At 38.0% G+C, this 20,582-nt stretch overlaps 1 protein-coding gene across 2 annotated transcripts in view; it reads left to right on the forward strand.

Moving 5' to 3' along the window:
- The window catches only part of DOCK1 (dedicator of cytokinesis 1), a 474,081-nt gene that overhangs the window by 79,533 nt on the left and 373,966 nt on the right, over positions 1 to 20,582 (forward strand). The window contains exons 7-16 of one of the 2 annotated variants that reach the window (XM_077350091.1): positions 3,197 to 3,332; positions 4,188 to 4,345; positions 7,392 to 7,473; positions 7,965 to 8,100; positions 9,920 to 9,992; positions 12,979 to 13,121; positions 14,518 to 14,643; positions 16,257 to 16,381; positions 16,631 to 16,729; positions 20,348 to 20,420. In XM_077350091.1, coding sequence (XP_077206206.1) covers positions 3,197 to 3,332; positions 4,188 to 4,345; positions 7,392 to 7,473; positions 7,965 to 8,100; positions 9,920 to 9,992; positions 12,979 to 13,121; positions 14,518 to 14,643; positions 16,257 to 16,381; positions 16,631 to 16,729; positions 20,348 to 20,420 — 1,151 coding nt within the window. The remainder of the gene's footprint in view (positions 1 to 3,196; positions 3,333 to 4,187; positions 4,346 to 7,391; positions 7,474 to 7,964; positions 8,101 to 9,919; positions 9,993 to 12,978; positions 13,122 to 14,517; positions 14,644 to 16,256; positions 16,382 to 16,630; positions 16,730 to 20,347; positions 20,421 to 20,582) is intronic. The other variant, XM_077350092.1, reaches the window with a different exon arrangement.

The following is a 20,582-nucleotide window of genomic DNA, read 5'->3' on the forward strand; positions in this document are numbered from 1 at the left end:
ATGTCTTCTCTGATAACACAACAAAGCATGTTCATGAGAAATGTGGCAGACTTCTGTATCCAACTGGTCTGTACTTTTGCTGATAAGCAGCAAAATGCATTTAGATCTGCTCCATGGCTCGTGTAGATATGGAAGTTCCAAGTTTGAAGAAGAGCCAGCTTGGTGTAGTGGTTAAGAGCAGCAACTTCTAATCTGGAGAGCCAGGTCTGATTCCCCACTCCTTCACATGCAGCTGGCTGGGTGACCTTGGACCAGTCACAGTTCTCTCTGAGATCTCTCAGCCCCACCTACCTCACAGGGCGTCTGTTGTGGGGAGAGGGATGGTAGGAGATTGTAAGCCATTCTGAGATTCTCATTTGGTAGTGAAAAGAGGGGGTATAAAAAACCAACTCTTCTTCCTTGTTTGTTTCAGCAAAAGCTGCCTGGCAAAGCATTCTGTTCTAGCTTATAGAATTGAACCTTGGGTTGAAGGAGAGTGATTGTCTTTGTAGTCAGCAAGGTCAGATGCAGTTCAGTGCTTGCCAATTTGTCACCATTGAGTTCAGTGGGAATTGCTCTGAATGCTTTGGACTCTCGATCAGAATCAAACCCTGGTATAGGGTGTCACTGTGTGTCCTCAGATAAAATTGTAGACTATTGAAGTGCCTGAGTTTGGATGTCACAACAAATTGTAGTTAAATTTGAAGGCTTGATAAGTTGGGAAATCTTCATTTTTGGTTCCACGTGTGGGGATGGGCGTGAACAAGTCTGAGAATAAGGACTTTCACATCATGAACAAATTGAAGTTTACAGTTTGCATAGCTATAATTGTCTTGCAAAACTCTGAAAAGGTAACGTACCAAGACATTTGAAAAACTTTGTATGTAGAGGTGATTACTTGGTTGTTACCTGTAAATCACAAAACACACTAGTGTTGCTGATTTTGGGGAACTTTGTGCTAAAGATTATTTAGTTACCACAAACGGGTTCCTTTTGAAATTGAAACATGAACTTACCAGTAATATCTAAAATATCTCTGTGCTTGGACAAAGTGAATTTGACAGATTTCTCAAAAACATCTGAAGACTCAGGATCTTGCAACTTTTCCACATTAACTTGTTTTTTCTTCTAGTCAGTAGAAAATCAAATTTCTTTTCTTCATATTCAGAATTAAAAACTTTGTAATTTGCCAGTAGTTCTCAAGTTGGGTTGTATAGAACATTAAGTTTCCTAGGACACTTGTCAGGATCCCTAATAAGAAGGTCCACCTCTTGACCCCTTGGAATTTTTCATTGTAGTTGACAGGTGCATGAGACTGCAGGGACTGTTCATGTAACAATTCAATGAACTTCAGCAGGCCTTTGTGGGTGCCTTGTAAGAACTGAGCATTTTAAAACATCTTCAGGATCCTCTACAACTTGTTTGGATACTATGGCAGATGCATGGAAATTCCTCAGCAGACAAGTCAATGGGAAGAGAGTTCCCTCAAGGCTAAAAGTTTGAAAACTACTGCAAAGTGATATTCTAAATATCCATAAAGTTATGGGACAACAATTCTTAAGCAATTTTTTCAGATCTTTAAATGTCGTTGGATCACATGGCATACTGCCTCCTGAGGAGTCAGGCATAGGTGATCTTTAAACAGTTCTTAGTCAACAGAAATAATTAGGAAAAAAACTTCATGTGATGCCTTTATGTACTAGGACATTTTATACCCACAGATATGGGCTGTTTTACCTCACACAATTAGCCAGATGTTGTTGGTATTATCTGTCGGCTACTTTATTCTGCCATCTGGCTAAGGAAGAAGTAAAAGATATTCTGAATAACCTCCAGATGCTCTATGTTCAGACATTATAGGACATCTTGTACTGTATTCTTATGCATTATTGTTTTGATGAACTAATTAAATGGTTGAAACATTCTCTGTAGAGCTGGAAAGTGAACTGAGTGTGATTGGGGTAAAATATGTACCATAAAAGAATGCAGTTTTTGTTTGTATGGCTGTATATTTTGTCTTCCCCATAACAAAACAAAAAATGGCATTTTCAGATCCAATATCTGTAGACATAATCATTTATTTGTTATGCCTTTGGTAAATGCCCTGTGGACTTCACAAAACAGCTTGCTACCCTTTTTGTTTTCTGTAAAAATTACATTTTAGTATTGCTTTGCTGAAAAAATAGCAAAATATTTATGAAGGCTGATATATGGCTCTCGACTTAGAGTTTTAAAATGCGTAGTGTTTTCTGGCCATAATAGTGGTCCTAGAATTATTTTTGTTGAGGAAGCTTTTGATGAGTGAGAAGGATGACTTTTCCCACCCATTGAGTATATGAAGTGATAATATGATGAATAGCATGAGACTGAAGGTCAGAATAAATCAGTCTGGTAGTGTTTTTTTTTTTGGGGGGGGGTAATGGACCAGTGCTGTGACTGAGAGTGAGGTTATACTTTAGGTTTCTCTTCTTTTTTAAGATTATGCTCAGTTGCACTTCTTTTTGTGTGCACTGATTGGGGAAGTCTGTGAGTTTTAGAGAACAGTTCAATGAGTGAATGGCTGATTTCCCTTTCTGTTACCACCCTCATCCAGATGTTCTGCCTTCTGCATCCCTTATTCCTTTCTGTCCAAGTGGGAGCCATGTCTGTTTCCATTGATAATAGGCAATGAAAGGAAAAGTCCTGCCTAATTCTGGATACATTTGTGGATTTTCTTTTAGCTCTTCCAGATGCGACATTTTATGCATAGCTATTGTACCTCATTCTTTTATCTCACCCTGTGCTGTCAGTATTTCAAATACAGCTGCATCTTTATTTATTTATTGTTTATTATTCAGATTTTTATACCACATCCTAATAACCTGGCTCTGGTCAGTATATTTGGCTAGATAACATTCACAATGACTCTTTGCGGTTATGGGGAAGTGCTCTGAAGCCTCCCTGTATTTGTTTAAATTATTATATTCTGTTCTGGGTCTAAAACTGGTGCATTCCAGAATGTCTGCTTGAGATCCCAAGAACAAGACAGAATATCTTATGCTAATGAATCCTCTCTAGATCAGAAATGTTCTTTTGATCATCCCTCTCCCTAATATTACATTTAAAGTGGTTTAAAGGTATACATGTTAGAAGCAGTGCAGCACTCAGCTTGAATTTTTTTTGAGCCAATAAAAGTTTGTTGACCATCATCTGGTGTTGCGTAACCCTTTTCATGCAGAATTCTTGATTTGGATCTTGTGGTAAGAGATGAAGATGGCAACATTCTAGATCCAGAACAAACCAGCACCATCAGTCTTTTCAGAGCTCATGAAATAGCCTCTAAGCAAGTGGAAGAAAGGCTGCTGGAAGAAAAAGTAAGATTTTCCTACTGTATATTATATTATAGAATGTATAAATGGCAGTTGGAATTGGCTAGTAAGACTGTCTTAGAAATTCTTCCTGAGCTCTAATGGTCAGCTTATTACAGTTTACAAGATTAAACCTTCCAAGACATGCGTTATTTTATATGTTTTCATTCCCATAGTCTTGGGAAAAATGTAAATCAATATATTCTGTTCAGCATTGTGTGATCTAGAACTCTCGGTCAAGGGTTATAGTATTCCCAACTTCCAGAATTTTTGTGGACTATACAAGTCTGCTCATCTGGACCATGTAGACTTGCCTCAAGGAAATAGACAAGTGGCAGTCTGCCCCCTGCACCTCCTTCTGCTGCTGCTTCCTGTCCCCACTGCATACCATCACAGGACTGCAGTACTTTCCTGACTATATCTTCCAGGTTTTAGTGTGCAGCACTATAACAGGGAAATTTCACAGAAGTTTTCATGGTTCTGCACTTGCAGAAGTGGGTGAGCATCTTTGGATTTAGTTTTCCCTTATACAGCTCTCTAGCATGAAGGCTGAGATAGCACCTAGGGTTCGGGTTCAACAGTACTGAGCAGCTTCCAACACTATCCTGGTTGTAAATTATCATGAAAGGCAACTGTTATAGCTTTAGATCTATATTTTGCCCCTCCATCTTCTGTCTTGGCTCTAGCCAGGTAAGCTATCAGTTGTAGTGATGGAGTGAAGAAGATGTGAGAGCTGATAAATGGCAAGAAAGTTGATCCTTTAGTCCTCAAACATCTATACACAATGTATTTATGGCTGTAATCAAATGCTTTTGTAGTGGAATTCTATTCAGTGGCTTTTTAAAACTTCCCTCCCTTTAGTCTCAAAAACAGAACCTTGACATTAGTAGACAAGCAAAGTTTGCTGCAACACCTTCGTTTGCTTTGTTTGTAAACCTAAAAAATGTTGTCTGTAAAATTGGAGAAGATGCTGAAGTCCTTATGTCTTTATATGACCCTTTGGAATCCAAGTTTATCAGGTCAGTAATTTTATAGATTTTTTTTGTTTATTGTTTATTGTTAGTTATAAAACCTGTGTATACAGAGAGCCCAAGACTATTCATATGACTATATATATATTTTAAAACTTACTATAAGACAAATGTGGTGGTAAGAGAGGGATACTTGCTCTTGGTAGCTCAGTTTGTTAAATACTGAAGCTGTCAAAAATCTGCTATAAAGATCTGAAGATTTATTGTGCACTATCCACCTCCTCCCATTCCTGCATGCATGCTTTGTGCAAGAAAGACCTTCCCCTTCAAAAAAATACTTCTCTATTGGGGAAGGCACTGGCAAACCACCCCGTATTGAGTCTGCCATGAAAATGCTGGAGGGCGTCACCCCAAGGGTCAGACATGATTCGGTGCTTGCACAGGGGATACCTTTACCTTTTATTGTTTGTACATATTTCCTTGTGTAATATTTAAGCATTTCCTTTTTACATCAGCCTACCAAAACCATATTAAGACCGATTAAATAAGTTTCCTGTCTCCGGTCTTGAATGTTCTGCTAATTCTAAACTGTCATTACTTAATTAAGTTTGTGAGCTCACAAAATCTACCTGCTCAAGGCCGATCTTCACCTCCTTTGGCCTGGGGATCCTGAGCAAGTTTTGTTCAGATTATTTTAATGACCTTTGGGGGGGGGGCAAAGTTGAAAAGGTGTTCCCGTAGGCATACCGCTCTCAGACCGTTTAGGGCTTTACAGGTTAATGCCAAAACCTTTAACCTGATCCGGTTTCTAATCTGGAGCCAATGCAGCTGGGAAAGCACTGGTGTCATATGCGCACTCAACTGGGTACTCATAAGGACAGTCACTACTGTATATTGAACCAGTTAGAGTTTCCAGAGCAATCTCAAGGGGAGCCCTGTGTAGAATGAATAAACAGTCGTTTAAAGTTGTAATGATGAATTAATCGTCAGGCTAGCAACAGATAATAAAACGTCTAAAAAAAGGTAACTTTAGTTAAAAGTGTAGATGACAATTTGACCTGGTGCCTAAAAGAGAGTACAGTAGTCTCAAAAGGGAAGGGCATTCCAAAGACAAGGTGTCATCAGTGAAAAAGCCACCTATCTTAGTTCTACAGGAAGGAGAACAGAGCACAGGGCATATGAAGAAGATCTCACCTGGCTCTGTAAGGTAATATATGAAATCTATATTTTCACATTAAATTAAAATGAATTGAGGAATTTTGTTCTTTTATCTTATGCATAACATATTCCAAATTCTTTCTGGTTGTGCATGAAAGAAACTCCTCAACCTCTCCTAGAGAATGTAAGGCTACCCATTTGAATCTCTCCTAGAGAGTTAGCTTCTCATAGTACAGTCCTTTGGCAGCCCAATTAAATATTAGAAGGAAATAAACTCATGTTCTAAAATTTCCTACTCTTGTTTGGTCTTTCAGCTCATACCAGTTGTTTTCTTTCATTCTAAATTTTTTTAATTTATTTTCCACACACAAATGCCACACAATAAAACAAAACCATCTGATAACCTCATATCAAATGTAGAAATAATGCTATCATATTACAGTGTTGTTCCAACCAATAAAGAACACACGAAAACCATGCAAATGTATAAACGAATGGGAAAAGGAAAATATATAAACTAAAGGAAAAGGAAAATAAAAATGGGGGTGGGGCTTCCATCCAAGTGGGCTATAATTTTACATAATTTCATTTCTGAAAGATTGTATCTAATATAATTATTTGCTACCTTCGTCAAATTTCCTGGTAAGGGTCTTCATCCAATTAAATAATGTTTTAAAAGCTACATTATAAAAATGCCATTAAATAAATTATAAAACTGATTGCTTTCTGTCATTTTTCTCAGTTGGAGGTTCCTTTTGAACTTGCTTGTTATGTTTTGTTTTTTTGTGCTATGTGTGTGCATGTGCATGTGTGTATTCTTGGGCATGTTAGAATTAAAGGCCAAGAGGACAAGTTTTTGTCTCCCTTTTGTCTAATTGATGGTGCAGGATATGTATAGTTGTAAGAACAATGTATGTAAACTCGAGCTAACATTTTTATTATGGCCAAATTGCATCCCGTAGGAATTGCAATTAGGAAACTGACCTTGCTTAGCTGAGAACTGAATATTATGGAATCTATATATTCCTTAGCAGGCATGGAAAAGCAGAAATTCCCTGCTAATATATGTGTGTTGCTATCTTCCTTAACTACTAAACACATATTGCTTGACTGTCATTCCTTCCATCTGCTTGCCAAACATTTTTACAAATACAATCACCTGATTTCCACCATATGGACGGAATATCCCTTCTGGTGATAAATATTAATGTGTGTGTTTTATTCATTCTTTTTGGGTAACTGTTGGATGGCTGAAATAATTGTAAATTGCTGTCAATTTAATGGGATCTGGTTTCTGTTAGGATAGATTTTCAAGACAGGTTTAAATAAAAAAGTTAGACTATTATGCCTAGATACATTATGATCTGGAGTATAACACAGCACACGAGATTCCCCTTGTGCTAAAAAGCCCTAATCTGTCTACCTACTGCTGCTGCTGAGTGTAATACATGTATGTACATACATATGTGTATAATACATAATACACAAAGTAGGTTTACAAACTACTTTACTGAACAGAATCCAGTTTACCTGTTCAAATATTACTTTTAATGTATTGTAAAGTGACACCTTTTGTTTGCAACACATTTCTTCAAGAAGAAGAAGAAGAAGAAGAAGAAGAAGAGTTGGTTCTTATATGCTGCTTTTTCTCTACCCGAAGGAGGCTCAAAGTGGCTTACATTCACCTTCCCTTTCCTCTCCCCACAACAGACACCCTGTGAGGTGGGTGAGGCTGAGACAGCCCTGATATCACAGCTCGGTAAGAACAGTTTTATCAGTGCTGTGGCGAGTCCAAGGTCACCCAGCTGGCTGCGTGTGGGGGTGTGCAGAATCGAACCCAGCATGCCAGATTAGAATTCCGCGCTCCTAACCGCTACACCAAACTGGCTCTCAACACAAGTGCAGGACTTAAAAGAAATTGTTTTTCCTTTTATAGTGAAAACTACCTGGTCAGGTGGTCAAGTTCTGGCCTACCAAAAGACATAGACAGGTTACACAATCTTCGAGCAGTTTTCACAGTAAGTGTTTTTGTATTTGCAGTTTCTTTAATGTTTAATAATGAAAGGCAGTGTATGCGGTCTTTCTCCTTTCCCAACTCTATGCAGGTCCATTTGCTTTCCCTGCAGCTTCTTTTTGCTGAAAGAGGAGAAAAGTTTACAAGATGGGGCCTAAAAGCAATATAATAGAATTTCAATCTTATAGAATTTCATGTTACTGTAGTTTGACTCTCCAGTTATGAACACCTGACTGTTTTGTACTTCTGATCTCTCCCTTTAAAAAACAAACCAACACACACACCATAGTTTCTACTTTGGAATACTTTTTAACACTAGTTAAGGAAATAATTTTTTAGAGTGTTTTTCAGTTCTGTAGTGCCATTTACAACATTTCCATGCAAGTAGCTTGAATGTTCAGAGAATATGAGGAAGCTGAATGGCAAACAGTAATATTCTCAAGAGGAAAATGAATGTGATTTGTAAAGTACATTATGAAAACTTTATACTTCTAGGACCTTGGCAGCAAAGACCTGAAAAGGGAGAAAATCAGTTTTGTTTGTCAGATCGTACGAGTCGGCAGAATGGAACTGAGAGACAACAATACAAGAAAACTAACCTCTGGCCTAAGGCGACCTTTTGGTGTAGCAGGTAATCCATTCTCTTTAAGTAGACTGTCCAGACTTACTGCACATTAGAGCAGCTGCTCAGTGCTGAAGAACTACTGAGCACATATTTAGGTGTGTCTGAGGTACAGGTTGTTCAGAATCATGCCACGTGTCTTTCACACTTTACATGTTTGCTTTAGGGAAACTCTTGTAGCTCTGGTAAACTAAATAGTCTACAGAATGACTTCTTGTTTTGTCTGTCAGTAATTATAAACCTGAAAGAGAGACCCATGATAAGCTATAAAATTGGCTTAGTGGCTTGCTATAATGGAAAGAGCCTCTTGTGGCGCAGAGTGGTAAGGCAGCAGACATGCAGTCTGAAAGCTCTACCCATGAGGCTGGGAGTTCAATCCCAGCAGCCGGCTCAAGGTTGACTCAGCCTTTCATCCTTCTGAGGTCGGCAAAATGAGTACCCAGCTTGCTGGGGGGTAAATGGTAATGACTGGGGAAGGCACTAGCAAACCACCCCGTATTGAGTCTGCCATGAACACGCTAGAGGGCGTCACCCCAAGGGTCAGACATGACCCAATGCTTGCACTGGGGATACCTTTTAGAATAGCAGGCAGTATTTATTAGGTAGTAGGACTGAAATCTATTGTGATACAGATGAATCCTAAAAAATATAGCACCTCTCAAGGATAACTGTTTGGGATAGATTTACATAAATAGCATGTCCACTGCAAGGTGACATGCTAATTTCCCCTCCATTTGAAATCCATGTGAAGTCTGGTTTTGTGAATGGGTTCAGCACTCGTTCAGCTATCCAGTTGGCAAGGTCAGTGATCTAGTATTGCTTGGACTGCAGGGGAGTGAGGTTATTGCTCTCATACAGTCTTAGCATTTCTCCTTGTAAAATGGAATACCTTGGAATGTAAGGATCCAGAGTTTCTTCAGGTAGGGAGAAATAGAGTGGAATTTGTTTTGATTGTTCAGTTTCTAGAAGCAGTTAGAAAGACATGGATTCTGGAATTAAGTATAGTGAGAATGGGGTCAATGTCAATATAGCACTGATATTATGACTGGATGGCTTTCTGTATCTTGGATACTGGCAGTGTTCAAAGGAAAAATGTTTTTAATTAACCACCCAACCAGACTCCTTGAATATCACTTTAAGACGGGCACACAGAGGATATTCCAGTATGTTCATGGTAATATGTCAATTATCTCTTTGTGCTAATGCTTTTTGGTCTTAAGGTTTGGGTTTTAGTTACAAGCCTGGAGTTGTGATATACTGTCAGGCAGATGTGCCCTGGCTATCCTAGCTGACAGAATTGATCCTCTTTTAAGGCCATAGTATACACTGGCTATGTTATCCCATATTAGATGTAGTATCCTTGCTGAATTCAGTACTACAAATGAAGACTGCTTCAAACACTGAGTTGGGTATTGAAATAGCTTTCTGAAAATATTGCATGGATATTTACTGTGTGCCTACAATTGAATACACTTAAATATTCCAGGGAAAAAAATCTTGGCAATTTTTTCTAATAAATGTTGTGTTCTTTAGTCTCACAATATCTTCTGTGAGATTGTAAATTTATTCCACTGTAGAGTATGTTGTCAATTGTAACATATTCCAGCTGGTGACACAAAATGCATACATCCATATCCATTATAGCTTCAAAGATTCTCCTCTTTTACTAATGTGAAAATTGCTTGGTTATCTTTGAACATAAGAATATATTTTGCCACAAAGCAGTTTGGAACGCTTGTCATAAGGTACAAAGATGTCCTTACTTGTCTTTGTCATTCAGTTTCCTTTAGATGTTGATCTATTCAATAATGTTTCTTTTTGATTTCAGTAATGGATGTAACTGACATAATTAATGGGAAAGTAGATGATGAGGACAAGCAACACTTCATTCCATTTCAGTCGTAAGTACAAAGAAATGCACAAAGAAATGTCAGAGGTGACTTTTAGAAATGTATTATAAAAGACTGTGACTTTCCTAGATGGGTTTGATATTGGAAATACTAAGAAAGTGAAGGAATTAATGTTATGCTAACTTCAAACACCATACCAAATTAGGAACAAATAACTTACTTTAGAGACATTTTCTGTTTAGTTTACAGATAGTTGATTAGCTTAAAAAAATAGTCATGCGGTTATAAGATTAAATTTCAATCTGCCATGCACAATTTATCTTTAATATTTAGTGTTAAGGTTGGGAGCATATTGAAAGTTTCACAGCCATATACAGCCTGTAATCCTAGTGAATGCAACTCTTAGTGCCGTGTCTGGCTGTGATGCAGTATGTCAGAGTTTAATGGGATTTTTAAAAAACTTTGAACAGCAGACAACTACATCATAATCTGATTTTGAAATTCTGCCATCCAGTGACTTGTGTTGGGAATGGGGGATCTGGTGCTCTCGTAGATCTCCCCGGCTTCGAAGGGCTTCACACTTCAGTGGGTGGAACTGATCTATGCTTGTACTTTGTAGAATCTGGCAATTTCCCCTGGATTCATTAGGAACCCTCAAGTGCAGAATAGATCCATGTGCATATATATCGCTCATAAGGGATGCAGGTCTGTATAAGATACAGAAATGGAAAAAGGAGCTGTTCATTGTACATAAGTTTTGTAAAGCCTACAAAGCAAGTATCAGAATGCTGATCAGCTCAGGGATTTTGAAATGCATTTTGCTCGTTCAAATTAGTTGTCAAGGACAACAATCAAGCATTTTGTTGGCACATTCTGAGAGATGGTGTTTCCTTTTCTGGGGTTTTCCATAAACTTGCAGTTGAATGCTTTTTGGCACTTACTTGGTCTCCAAATAATTTATAATGTGGGCAATAATTATGTATCATGTGGGCGATGCTGAAGCAGTTTAGCTGTGCTTAGTTTGTAAATAGGCAGCATTTTGTTCTAATATGTTCTATTTAGATAAAAAATAAAAATCCAACTAAAGGGCAGGTGAATGAAGTAAAATTTCATGGAAGCCTGGTTTAAACAGTGGTATGAGAGTGGGATGGACAAGACTATTTTTTATTTGCTAAATTTTTGTTGTTATGTGCGAAGTCGTGTCCGACCCATCGCGACCCCATGGACAATGATCCTCCAGGCCTTCCTGTCCTCTACCATTCCCCGGAGTCCATTTAAGTTTGCACCTACTGCTTCAGTGACTCCATCCATCCACCTCATTCTCTGTCGTCCCCTTCTTCTTTTGCCCTCGATCTCTCCCAGCATTAGGCTCTTCTCCAGGGAGTCCTTCCTTCTCATGAGGTGGCCAAAATATTTGAGTTTCATCTTCAGGATCTGGCCTTCTAAAGAGCAGTCAGGGCTGATCTCCTCTAGGACTGACTGGTTTGTTCGCCTTGCAGTCCAAGGGACTCGCAAGAGTCTTCTCCAGCACCAGAGTTCAAAAGCCTCAATTCTTTGACGCTCGGCCTTCCTTATGGTCCAACTTTCGCAGCCATACATTGCAACTGGGAAGACCATAGCCTTGACTAAACGCACTTTTGTTGGCAGGGTGATGTCTCTGCTTTTTAGGATGCTGTCTAGATTTGCCATAGCTTTCCTCCCCAGGAGCAAGCGTCTTTTAATTTCTTTGCTGCAGTCCCCATCTGCAGTGATCTTGGAGCCCAGGAAAATAAAATCTGTCACTATCTCCATTTCTTCCCCTTCTATTTGCCAGGAATTGAGAGGGCCGGATGCCATGATCTTTGTTTTCTTGTTGAGTTTCAAGCCAACTTTGGCACTCTCCTCCTTCACCCGCATCAACAGGCTCTTTAGTTCCTCTTCACTTTCTTTTGCTAAATTAATTTGCTAAATTAATTAGCGTTTATATGATTGATGGCTTTAGTTGCTATAAATTCATGCCTAGATTTTAAAAAATAGAGGATTTCTAATGGAGAGGCTTCTGATAATATTTAGATGTCTAGTATAATTAGAAGCCTCTTGGTGGTTCAGGGTCAGTGCAAGCCTTTGTGTACATATGTTGTTGGCGGTGGGGAAATTTCCTTACATTGTTGTCTTCTGCACAGTTATTCCAGTATAAACTTGTGCATATCAATGGGCTTAAATTGTAGTAACTCTGTAACAAACTGTGCTGTTAACAATACAATAAATATCTAATATATTTCAATAGATGAAAATAAATATAGGAAGCTCATGATTCTGAGTTATTAATGAAAAGTATACATATTATTTGCCCTACTAAATCTAATTTAAGGTAAAATGGACAAATCCATTTATGAAACAATACATAATAGTCTGGAGTTTGATTTTCTTTTTTCCCTTTTCTTATGTTAGTTTCTGGTTGTCAATCAAGTGAATAAAAATTACTCATCACATGGCCCTTTGCAAATTTGGGTTATTAAGTGCTAATTTTGTAAATGTGTGTTTCATTTATTACTTTTATGTTTTCATCTATTTCAGTAGTAGTACCAAAAATGTTTTATGAATTTTGTATGCCTCCCTGTTCTACATTATTTCTGTTTCTAGTAGCTTACCAATGTCTGTTAACTCTCATTAAGCTACCACTTAATTCATGTAACAGCAGAAGCAAGGATTTAGCATTCCATGGGGATATTGTATTACATTTGAGCCTTTTGTTGATTTATATGTGACTTCTCATCTTTGCTCTACATGATTGTAGAAATGGAACCAGAATCTGGTACATGTTTGCTCTCAAAATCATAGTTTTACTTTACTTTTCTCTATTAGCTTCACATTTTCTTGATTTGATTATCTTCCTGTCTCTGTTGTTCCCTTTTCTATCCTTTGTCTTCTGTTGACTAATGGACACTCTTTGTCAACCATATGATACTCCCTTGTATTTCCTTGTTACTGTGACTTCTGGTTTTCTGTCCCCTGCCTTTGTTTCCTTTTGGTGTTGGTCATCATGTGCATCCTCCAGGCTTGCCTTGGATAGCGCCATTCGACACAAGCAGCTGAACATATCATCCCGTTTTTCACCCAGGGTGGCAGGGGAGAATGATTTCCTTCAGACTGTAATAAACAAAGTGATCGCTGCTAAAGAAGTTAACCACAAGGGTCAGGGTATGTACTTCACTTCATGTATCTGATTAGCATGGGAAATACTGTAATAACTAGTAAGGTAGTTCTATTGGAAACTCCACAACATTTTATCTAATTGGGTCTAATACTGGGTTATTGGGTTTTGATCATAACCCTTTCCTTTTCTCATTATTACTGCTATTAGAAGCAGTTACCACTTTTTTACATGACTTTGTATCACTTCCACTACCATGGGATGTGTCTGTCATCCCATTGTAGGCTGTTTCCTTACCCTGCTGTTAGCATTTCCAACAGGAAAGCAGACTTAAATGTTTTTGTTTTGTTTCCAGAGTTATCAAAATGGAGAACACTTTCAAAATATGCTGGTAATTCTCCATGTTCAGTATGTTACTTGGCATAGCTCGTGCTAAAGTGAACTGAGTATACCACAACACTAATAAGGAAGATGAATCCCATAGGATCATCTTGTTAATTGCTTGATCTACCCATTGCCAAAGAATCCATGGCAGATTGGTCTGTATGATGGGAGAAAATAGTCACTCATTACCCACTATTCTGAAAATCTACAGTATGTCACATTAACTTAAAATAACAAGGATCATTGAACTATATAGATAATTTAAATGAGGAAATTTAAAATCCCAGTTCTCAAAAGTTGTAAATAGTTGTGTTTTGTATTGGAGCTTACTGTTGTTCTTTGAGAATTTTGAATTTCCACAACACTAGAAGCAGTTGCTTCTTGTTCTCTTTTTAAGGTAAGTAACAATGGATTGGCAAAGAAAGTGTTCTTGCTTGATATTTGATACTAATTTGGAGAGTTGGCACACAATGCTGGATAAAGGCATGTTGGGCATTAGGAAAATCAAAAGTGAAGGACAAAGCTTTTAGAAAGTAGCAGGGTAGAAGTACTTAAGCAGTGTGCACCTGGTTCCTAGTTTGAAGAAAGCCTAACCTTCAGATGTCAGGTACGTGCTGTATAGACAAATGGTTCTTTGCAGTCGTAGACCAGCGTTGGAGAGGTGTTGACTAAAGAGCTGCATCTTAGTTAGGCCTTTAGTCACAACAGTGATAATGATGTCATTGAGATCCTCCCACCAACCTATGTTTGTTTCATTCTTGGTTCTTTAAAAACTGGCTTTTTTTAAAGTTAGCATTTAGAGTTAAAGTGTGTAATCTTCCTTATTGTCCTCGCATGTTCTCCTTTTTCTTTGGAACAAATGCCTTTTATTTGTTTTAGAACTAAGATATTGAAGTTGTTGCCTTGTATGAAGTTTCGATGATTTGGTGGCAGTAATGGTTAGATGTTTCCTTGTTTAGTCATTTCTTTGTTTATTATTATTTAAACAAATTTAAGAACTGTTGGAATGGATTTGTACTTGAAGGCTATCTAAACAGCATTTTTTACTTATTACTACAGGTTTATGGGTGACATTGAAACTTCTTCCAGGAGACATTCACCAGATAAGGAAAGAATTTCCTCATCTAGTTGATAGATCCACAGCTGTGGCTCGGAAAATGGGGTTTCCTGAAATTATTATGCCTGGTAAGACTATATCAGGAAAAAATTGGAAGCAGTGCAAATGTTAATGTTTCTTAAATAGTAGTTGATAGAAAACAATAAACTGAATTCAAAGATGTTGGTACTAAATCGTTGTTTGGAGAGATTTGGCTTAACAATGATATTTTCAATCTACTTTCAGACTTGTATTAATAATGTAGTAGCACTGTTGTAAATGTGATAGACTAACTGTGCGCAGATGGTAGAATGTCTCATTCATTTAGTTTCAAAGTACAGAATCCTGGTGTGTTTTGACTACTTGGGCTTTAAATATATGATATAAATGAACCTCTGAAGCAATAAAGGCAGACTTCAAAAGTGCCTCTGTTGTTTGCATGTCCAAATGGGCTATCAAATACTTTACCTTATCCATGCAGATGTGTGAACACTTGGGCACAAAATGCCAACATTTACTAAGTGAAATGCTTACTCTATTATTCAATACATTAATGCAGAACTATGCAAAAGTACATGGCAAAGTAACTTCTTAAAGAGCAATTACACCAGCTGCATTATATTTTACTAACAGTACCTCAGGTAATCTTTGTAATTGAAAATGGGCTATCCTGAGAATGGTAGGCAGCTGCCCAAAACAATTGACAGTTAGCATCCAACTAGTCCCACATGATTTTATAATTTCCTGAATTGCTGGTTTCACTTGGAATGCACACAACCAGCATTGACACTTTGCAAGAATCACAAAGTTGAATCCTATGGTCCATCAGTAGAAGATACTACTATTATACTACCTCCAGGTGGTGACTATAGATCTCCTGGGATTATAACTGATCTTCAGGTAACAGAAATCAGTTCACCTGGAGAAAATGGCCACTTTTTAAGGTGGACTTTGTGGCATTATACCCCCCTCCCCAAACTCCTCCCTCCTCAGGCTCTTTCCCCAAAATATCCAGAATCCATGTTTTTCTAACTGCTTCTAGAAACTGAACAATCAAAACAAATTCCACACGACTTCTATGGAGGTTCTATATGTCCTTGTCTACTCCCTGCTAGATGCTGTGTAGGATATTTTCTCCTGGTTGTGTTTGAAAGATAGACACACTCTCATAATCTATTTGTCCTGTTTTGGTTTTAATGTAACTGCTGTTGTGACTGCTCTTTAATTTAGCACCTATCTATTACATGGCATCATGTAATTGTAATTGAGTACTTTATATGGTTGAAAATATAGTAATGCAATTGAATATTGTGAGCTGCCTCAGTGGAAGGGGGTAACCAGGTGAAATTGTCTCCCTAGCTGCTGATGGTAGATCAAATGTTCACAGAAAATGGTAGGCAGTTTCCCGAGATTTTCCTCCTTACTACCAGCCCCATTTACTGTAGTATATGAGGTTCCCCCTTCTTCTTAATGGAGGATTTCAGGTAGTTCAGGGGGCTGATGGAGGATGAGCAAGGTGGGGAAGCGGTAGGAAAGATACAATTCTGCAATTTTTTTTACAAGTTTTTCCATACAATCCATGCCTTAATGTGGAGTGGAATGATTTTTTCAAAGGATTGTTGTTTTTAAAAGTATAATCTGTGTGAGCTTTTTCATTTACATCCTGTTTATGTGAAGTTATTAATCATATGCTCTCTCATAGGTGATGTCCGTAATGATATCTATGTTACCTTAGTTCAAGGAGACTTTGACAAAGGAAGCAAAACCACTGCAAAGAATGTAGAGGTTACTGTATCTGTTTATGACGAGGATGGCAAAAGATTGGAGGTATTTACTGTGAAGGATTTTAATCTTGTGTATTAACTGGAAAGCTTTTCCTGCATGTTGTCTGAGTGAACAAAATATTGTCTCTTGTGTTAAACATATGAATCATACATTTTTGAATCAACAGATTTTGCTTTTCTTTATGATATTTTCTGTTGAAAAAAGTTGCCATTGTTGTTGGAATTCATGATACCTAATTTGAAACTTTTGGTTTTGATCAGTATGTTTTCTTTGTTTTTATTTTTGTTAAAGAATGTGATCTTCCCCGGTGCTGGAGATGAAGCCCTTTCAGAATATAAGTCTGTGATATATTACCAAGTAAAACAACCTCGCTGGTTTGAAACTATGAAAGTAAGCCTGCCATTAAGATATTTTAAAAAAAGAGAGAGGAGGGAGGGAGAAGGAGAGAGCAAATCATATTGATAGACTTGGTATATTGCTGTCAAAGTAAACAAGCTGTCTGTGCTAGAAAAGCTTTTGAAGGTTGCTAAGAAACAACATTGATAAAGATGTTGAGTGGAATATATTTACCTCTCAGTGTTCTGGTCAAGATAACTTTGAAAGAATTATTCCAACATCTGTCTCCTATCTTTCAGTATAGCAAGTAGTCATAATAGTGTAGGATAAAAATATATATTGCTATAAAATATAAATGCACTTTTAGATTCTTGGGATCTCTCATGAAGTATTAATGAATGCAGAATCCCAGTAGAACCAAAGTAAATGCTTATTATTGTTGTTATAAATATATGTTGTTAGAATGCATATTAATGATGTTCTGGACCTAAAGGAGTTTAATTTTTAAATTAGGAAATGGTAAAAAGACAGAGGTAAGGAATAAAGGAAGCAAGGATGATACTACAAAATTACATTTGCATTTGGTGAAGCTACTGCTTTACAGCATATTTCCATATGTGATAGTAGTTGAAGAGCTTTGGGATATGAAGAGGAATTTGATAATTGAGAGAAAGAGAAGCTACAGCATCGGTATTTTACAGAGTGAGCTTCTAGACAGAAGGGGTGGCAAAGGGAACATGTAATATTTAGAGAAGTCAGTTTGGCCTTGGCAGGTTGTCTTTATATGGGCATAGTGCATCATAACATTGGGGAGGGGGTTAAAGATTAGGGAAGTTAAGAATGTAAACCGCAATTTTTGGAATTGAAGTTATGTCACCTATGCTTGCTATTGGAAAGGCAAGTTGTCAAAGTCAGAGCTTTAAAGGGAAAGGGAAAGGTATCCCCTGTGCAAGCACCGGGTCATGACTGACCCTTGGGGTGACGCCCTCTAGCGTTTTCATGGCAGACTCAATACGGGGTGGTTTGCCAGTCCCTTCCCCAGTCATTACTGTTTACCCCCCAGCAAGCTGGGTATTCATTTTACCGACCTCGGAAGGATGGAAGGCTGAGTCAACCTTGAGCCGGCTGCTGGGATTGAACTCCCAGCCTCATGGGCAAAGCTTTCAGACGGCTGCCTTACCACTCTGTGCCACAAGAGGCTCTAGCTTTAAAGGTAGGAATGGCAAAAGAAAGGTAGATGTGGGGAAGAAAACTGTGGTACCACCATGGCAACAGAATAAATAGGGATAGATTTAAATGAGAAGTGTGCTCATTAACCTTTGATGGCATCTGTATATGAAGTTATATATGATGCTGCCTTAACTCCTCAAATGTAGTGCGGGTTTTTTTGCTTTTGTCTTCAAATAAAAAAAAAAGAATATATTGTATTAAAAAAGAATAAATGTTATCTTCAGGTGCAGGAAGTGGATGCAAAAACTCAATATTTAATAGTGTTCTCTTATTTGGGCCAGTAAATCTGATTTTAGTTGAAAATTATGTCATTCACTTACGATAATTTTCTTCTTAGTTTAAAGAAAGGGTCTATTCGACAGAAGTATTAGGGTCTATGTGTTTGCCTAGTATAAGACCAAAATGACAGAGTAATAAGCATGTGGGTATAGTTAGACCTTGTGAGATGATCTAACATTTGTATAGGGATTAGAATATTGTAGAATTCTTGGGAAGAATATGAAAAATAGGGAAATTTGAAAGAATGAGTATAAAAATTTAGACATAGGTGACAGGAAGACACGGATGAGACTGATGTTTTTAAATTTTATAATATTTTAGTTATCAATGATTCTTTTATGTACCTTGTTTAATGCCAGATGTTTTTATGTATTTTGTAATTTGACTACTGGTCTAGTACCGTAATAATAAAGACTTGATAATGTTTATCTTCGCTGATGAGACAGAGCAGTGAAGTTGAATTGACAGTTGTGGTACCTTATTGCAGCAATCCTAAATTTAAAAACAGTTGACGTAGCAGCAGTATCAATAAAAAGCAGTATCAATGAAAAAAACCCAAACTAGCAGTAAAAGTGAAAAATAAAAATGGAGCTGCAGTATTGATAAAGTATATTGGTGTTTAGAAAATTAAAAACTAAACATATAAACTAAAAGCTAAGAAACCTGATGTTTCAAAAATACTGTCAGCATAGAAAGGGGAAATCAGTGGGCTTGTCTAAACCTTTTCCAAAGCCAAGGTACTACCTTCACAAAGATTTAGTGGGTGTTCTAGGTGCATACTAAGTCCCTGAGAATTCTCATTCAAAATGTGCAGTTTAATTCTGGGTTAACGTGAATTATGATAGAGGAAAAAAGTGGAAAATTATTATTGATCTGTAAAGTGCTATGTCATTGTTCCTGTTTCTCAAAAAGGCACGGTGTCTCAGATAACTATGTTTTTTTTAAACTCTAAAAAACCATGACCTTGCTGATCTGTAAATATACCCTAAAGAAAAGTGTTTCTGTCTAACTTAGTCCCCTAATACAGCAATAATAGGTATTTGAAAAAATCTTAAAGGATATTTTGGAAGTTTGATGGCTGAGGAATTCTATAGATCTGATCTGTGGCATTATGCCTGTCAAGGTTACTGCTGCTGCTGACCAAACAGAGAAAATTCTTACAATTTGGACTAGAGGCCATGCAAAATTTCCTCTCTGTCAAGCTGCTCTGTATGCTATATGGCTAATGTGATCCATGCAACGGTCACTTCCAGATTAGACTTCTGTAACTCGCTCTACGCGGGCCTTCCCTTGTCTTTGACTCGGAAGTTACAGCTGGTCCAAAATGCGGCTGCCAGGGTCCTCACTAGAACACCTTTGAGGGCCCACATTCAGCCGGTGCTTCGTCATCTGCACTGGTTACCAGTCTGTTTCCGAATCAGATTCAAGGTATTGGTATTGACCTTTAAGGCTATACGCGGTCTGGGTCCCATCTACCTGCAGGACCGCTTGGTTGCTTATGCCCCCCGCAGGGCACTCCGCTCTGCGGGTATGAATTTACTGGTTGTCCCGGGCCCACGGGATGTGCGCCTGGCCTCGACCCGGGCCAGGGCCTTTTCAGTCCTGGCCCCAACCTGGTGGAACGAGCTCCCAGAAGAGCTAAGGGCCCTGCAGGATCTACCAGCTTTCCGCAGGGCCTGTAAGACGGAGCTCTTCCGCCAGGCATATGGTTGAGGCCAGGGCAGCTCTCCCACTAATCCATCAGAGGATCCCCTCCAATATTGAGATCTCTAACACCGAGATCATGGTTAGATCTATTGTATTGGTGCCACCCTCTTCTGAACATTATTCTCTCCACCAGGCTGAACTAAGATCAGAATTGTGACCACCGCCGCTATATGTTATGTGATATGTTATATGTAACTTTTAATTGGGGTTTTTATGGGGATTTTATTGTGTTTTAACTATTTATGTTGTAAACCGCCCTGAGACCTATTGGGAGAAGGGCGGTCTAGAAATTAAATAATAATAATAATAATAATAATAATAATAATAATAATAATAATAATAATAATAATAATAATAATAATGTAGGTATGTGCTGGCAAAATAGTGAATACGCAAGCTAGTTTATGTTCAAGTAGCTTTTTGTGATTTGTGCATATACATGTTTGTTTTACAAAGGTTGCAATCCCCATTGAAGATGTAAACCGCAGCCACTTGAGGTTTACATTTCGACACAGGTCATCCCAGGACTGTGAGTAATTACATTTGTGTGTTTTCCTTATTCATCTCATTTTTATTCTACCTTTACTTCAGGGAATCCAGGGCAGTCTATATAGTTCTCCTCTTATCCATTTTATCTTCACAACCCCCTAGTGAGATAGGTTGAGGCTCAGAGAGAGAGACCGGTCCAAGG

Source organism: Paroedura picta, chromosome 8, assembly GCF_049243985.1.
Source record: "Paroedura picta isolate Pp20150507F chromosome 8, Ppicta_v3.0, whole genome shotgun sequence".
NCBI classification, from domain to species: Eukaryota; Metazoa; Chordata; class Lepidosauria; order Squamata; family Gekkonidae; genus Paroedura; species Paroedura picta.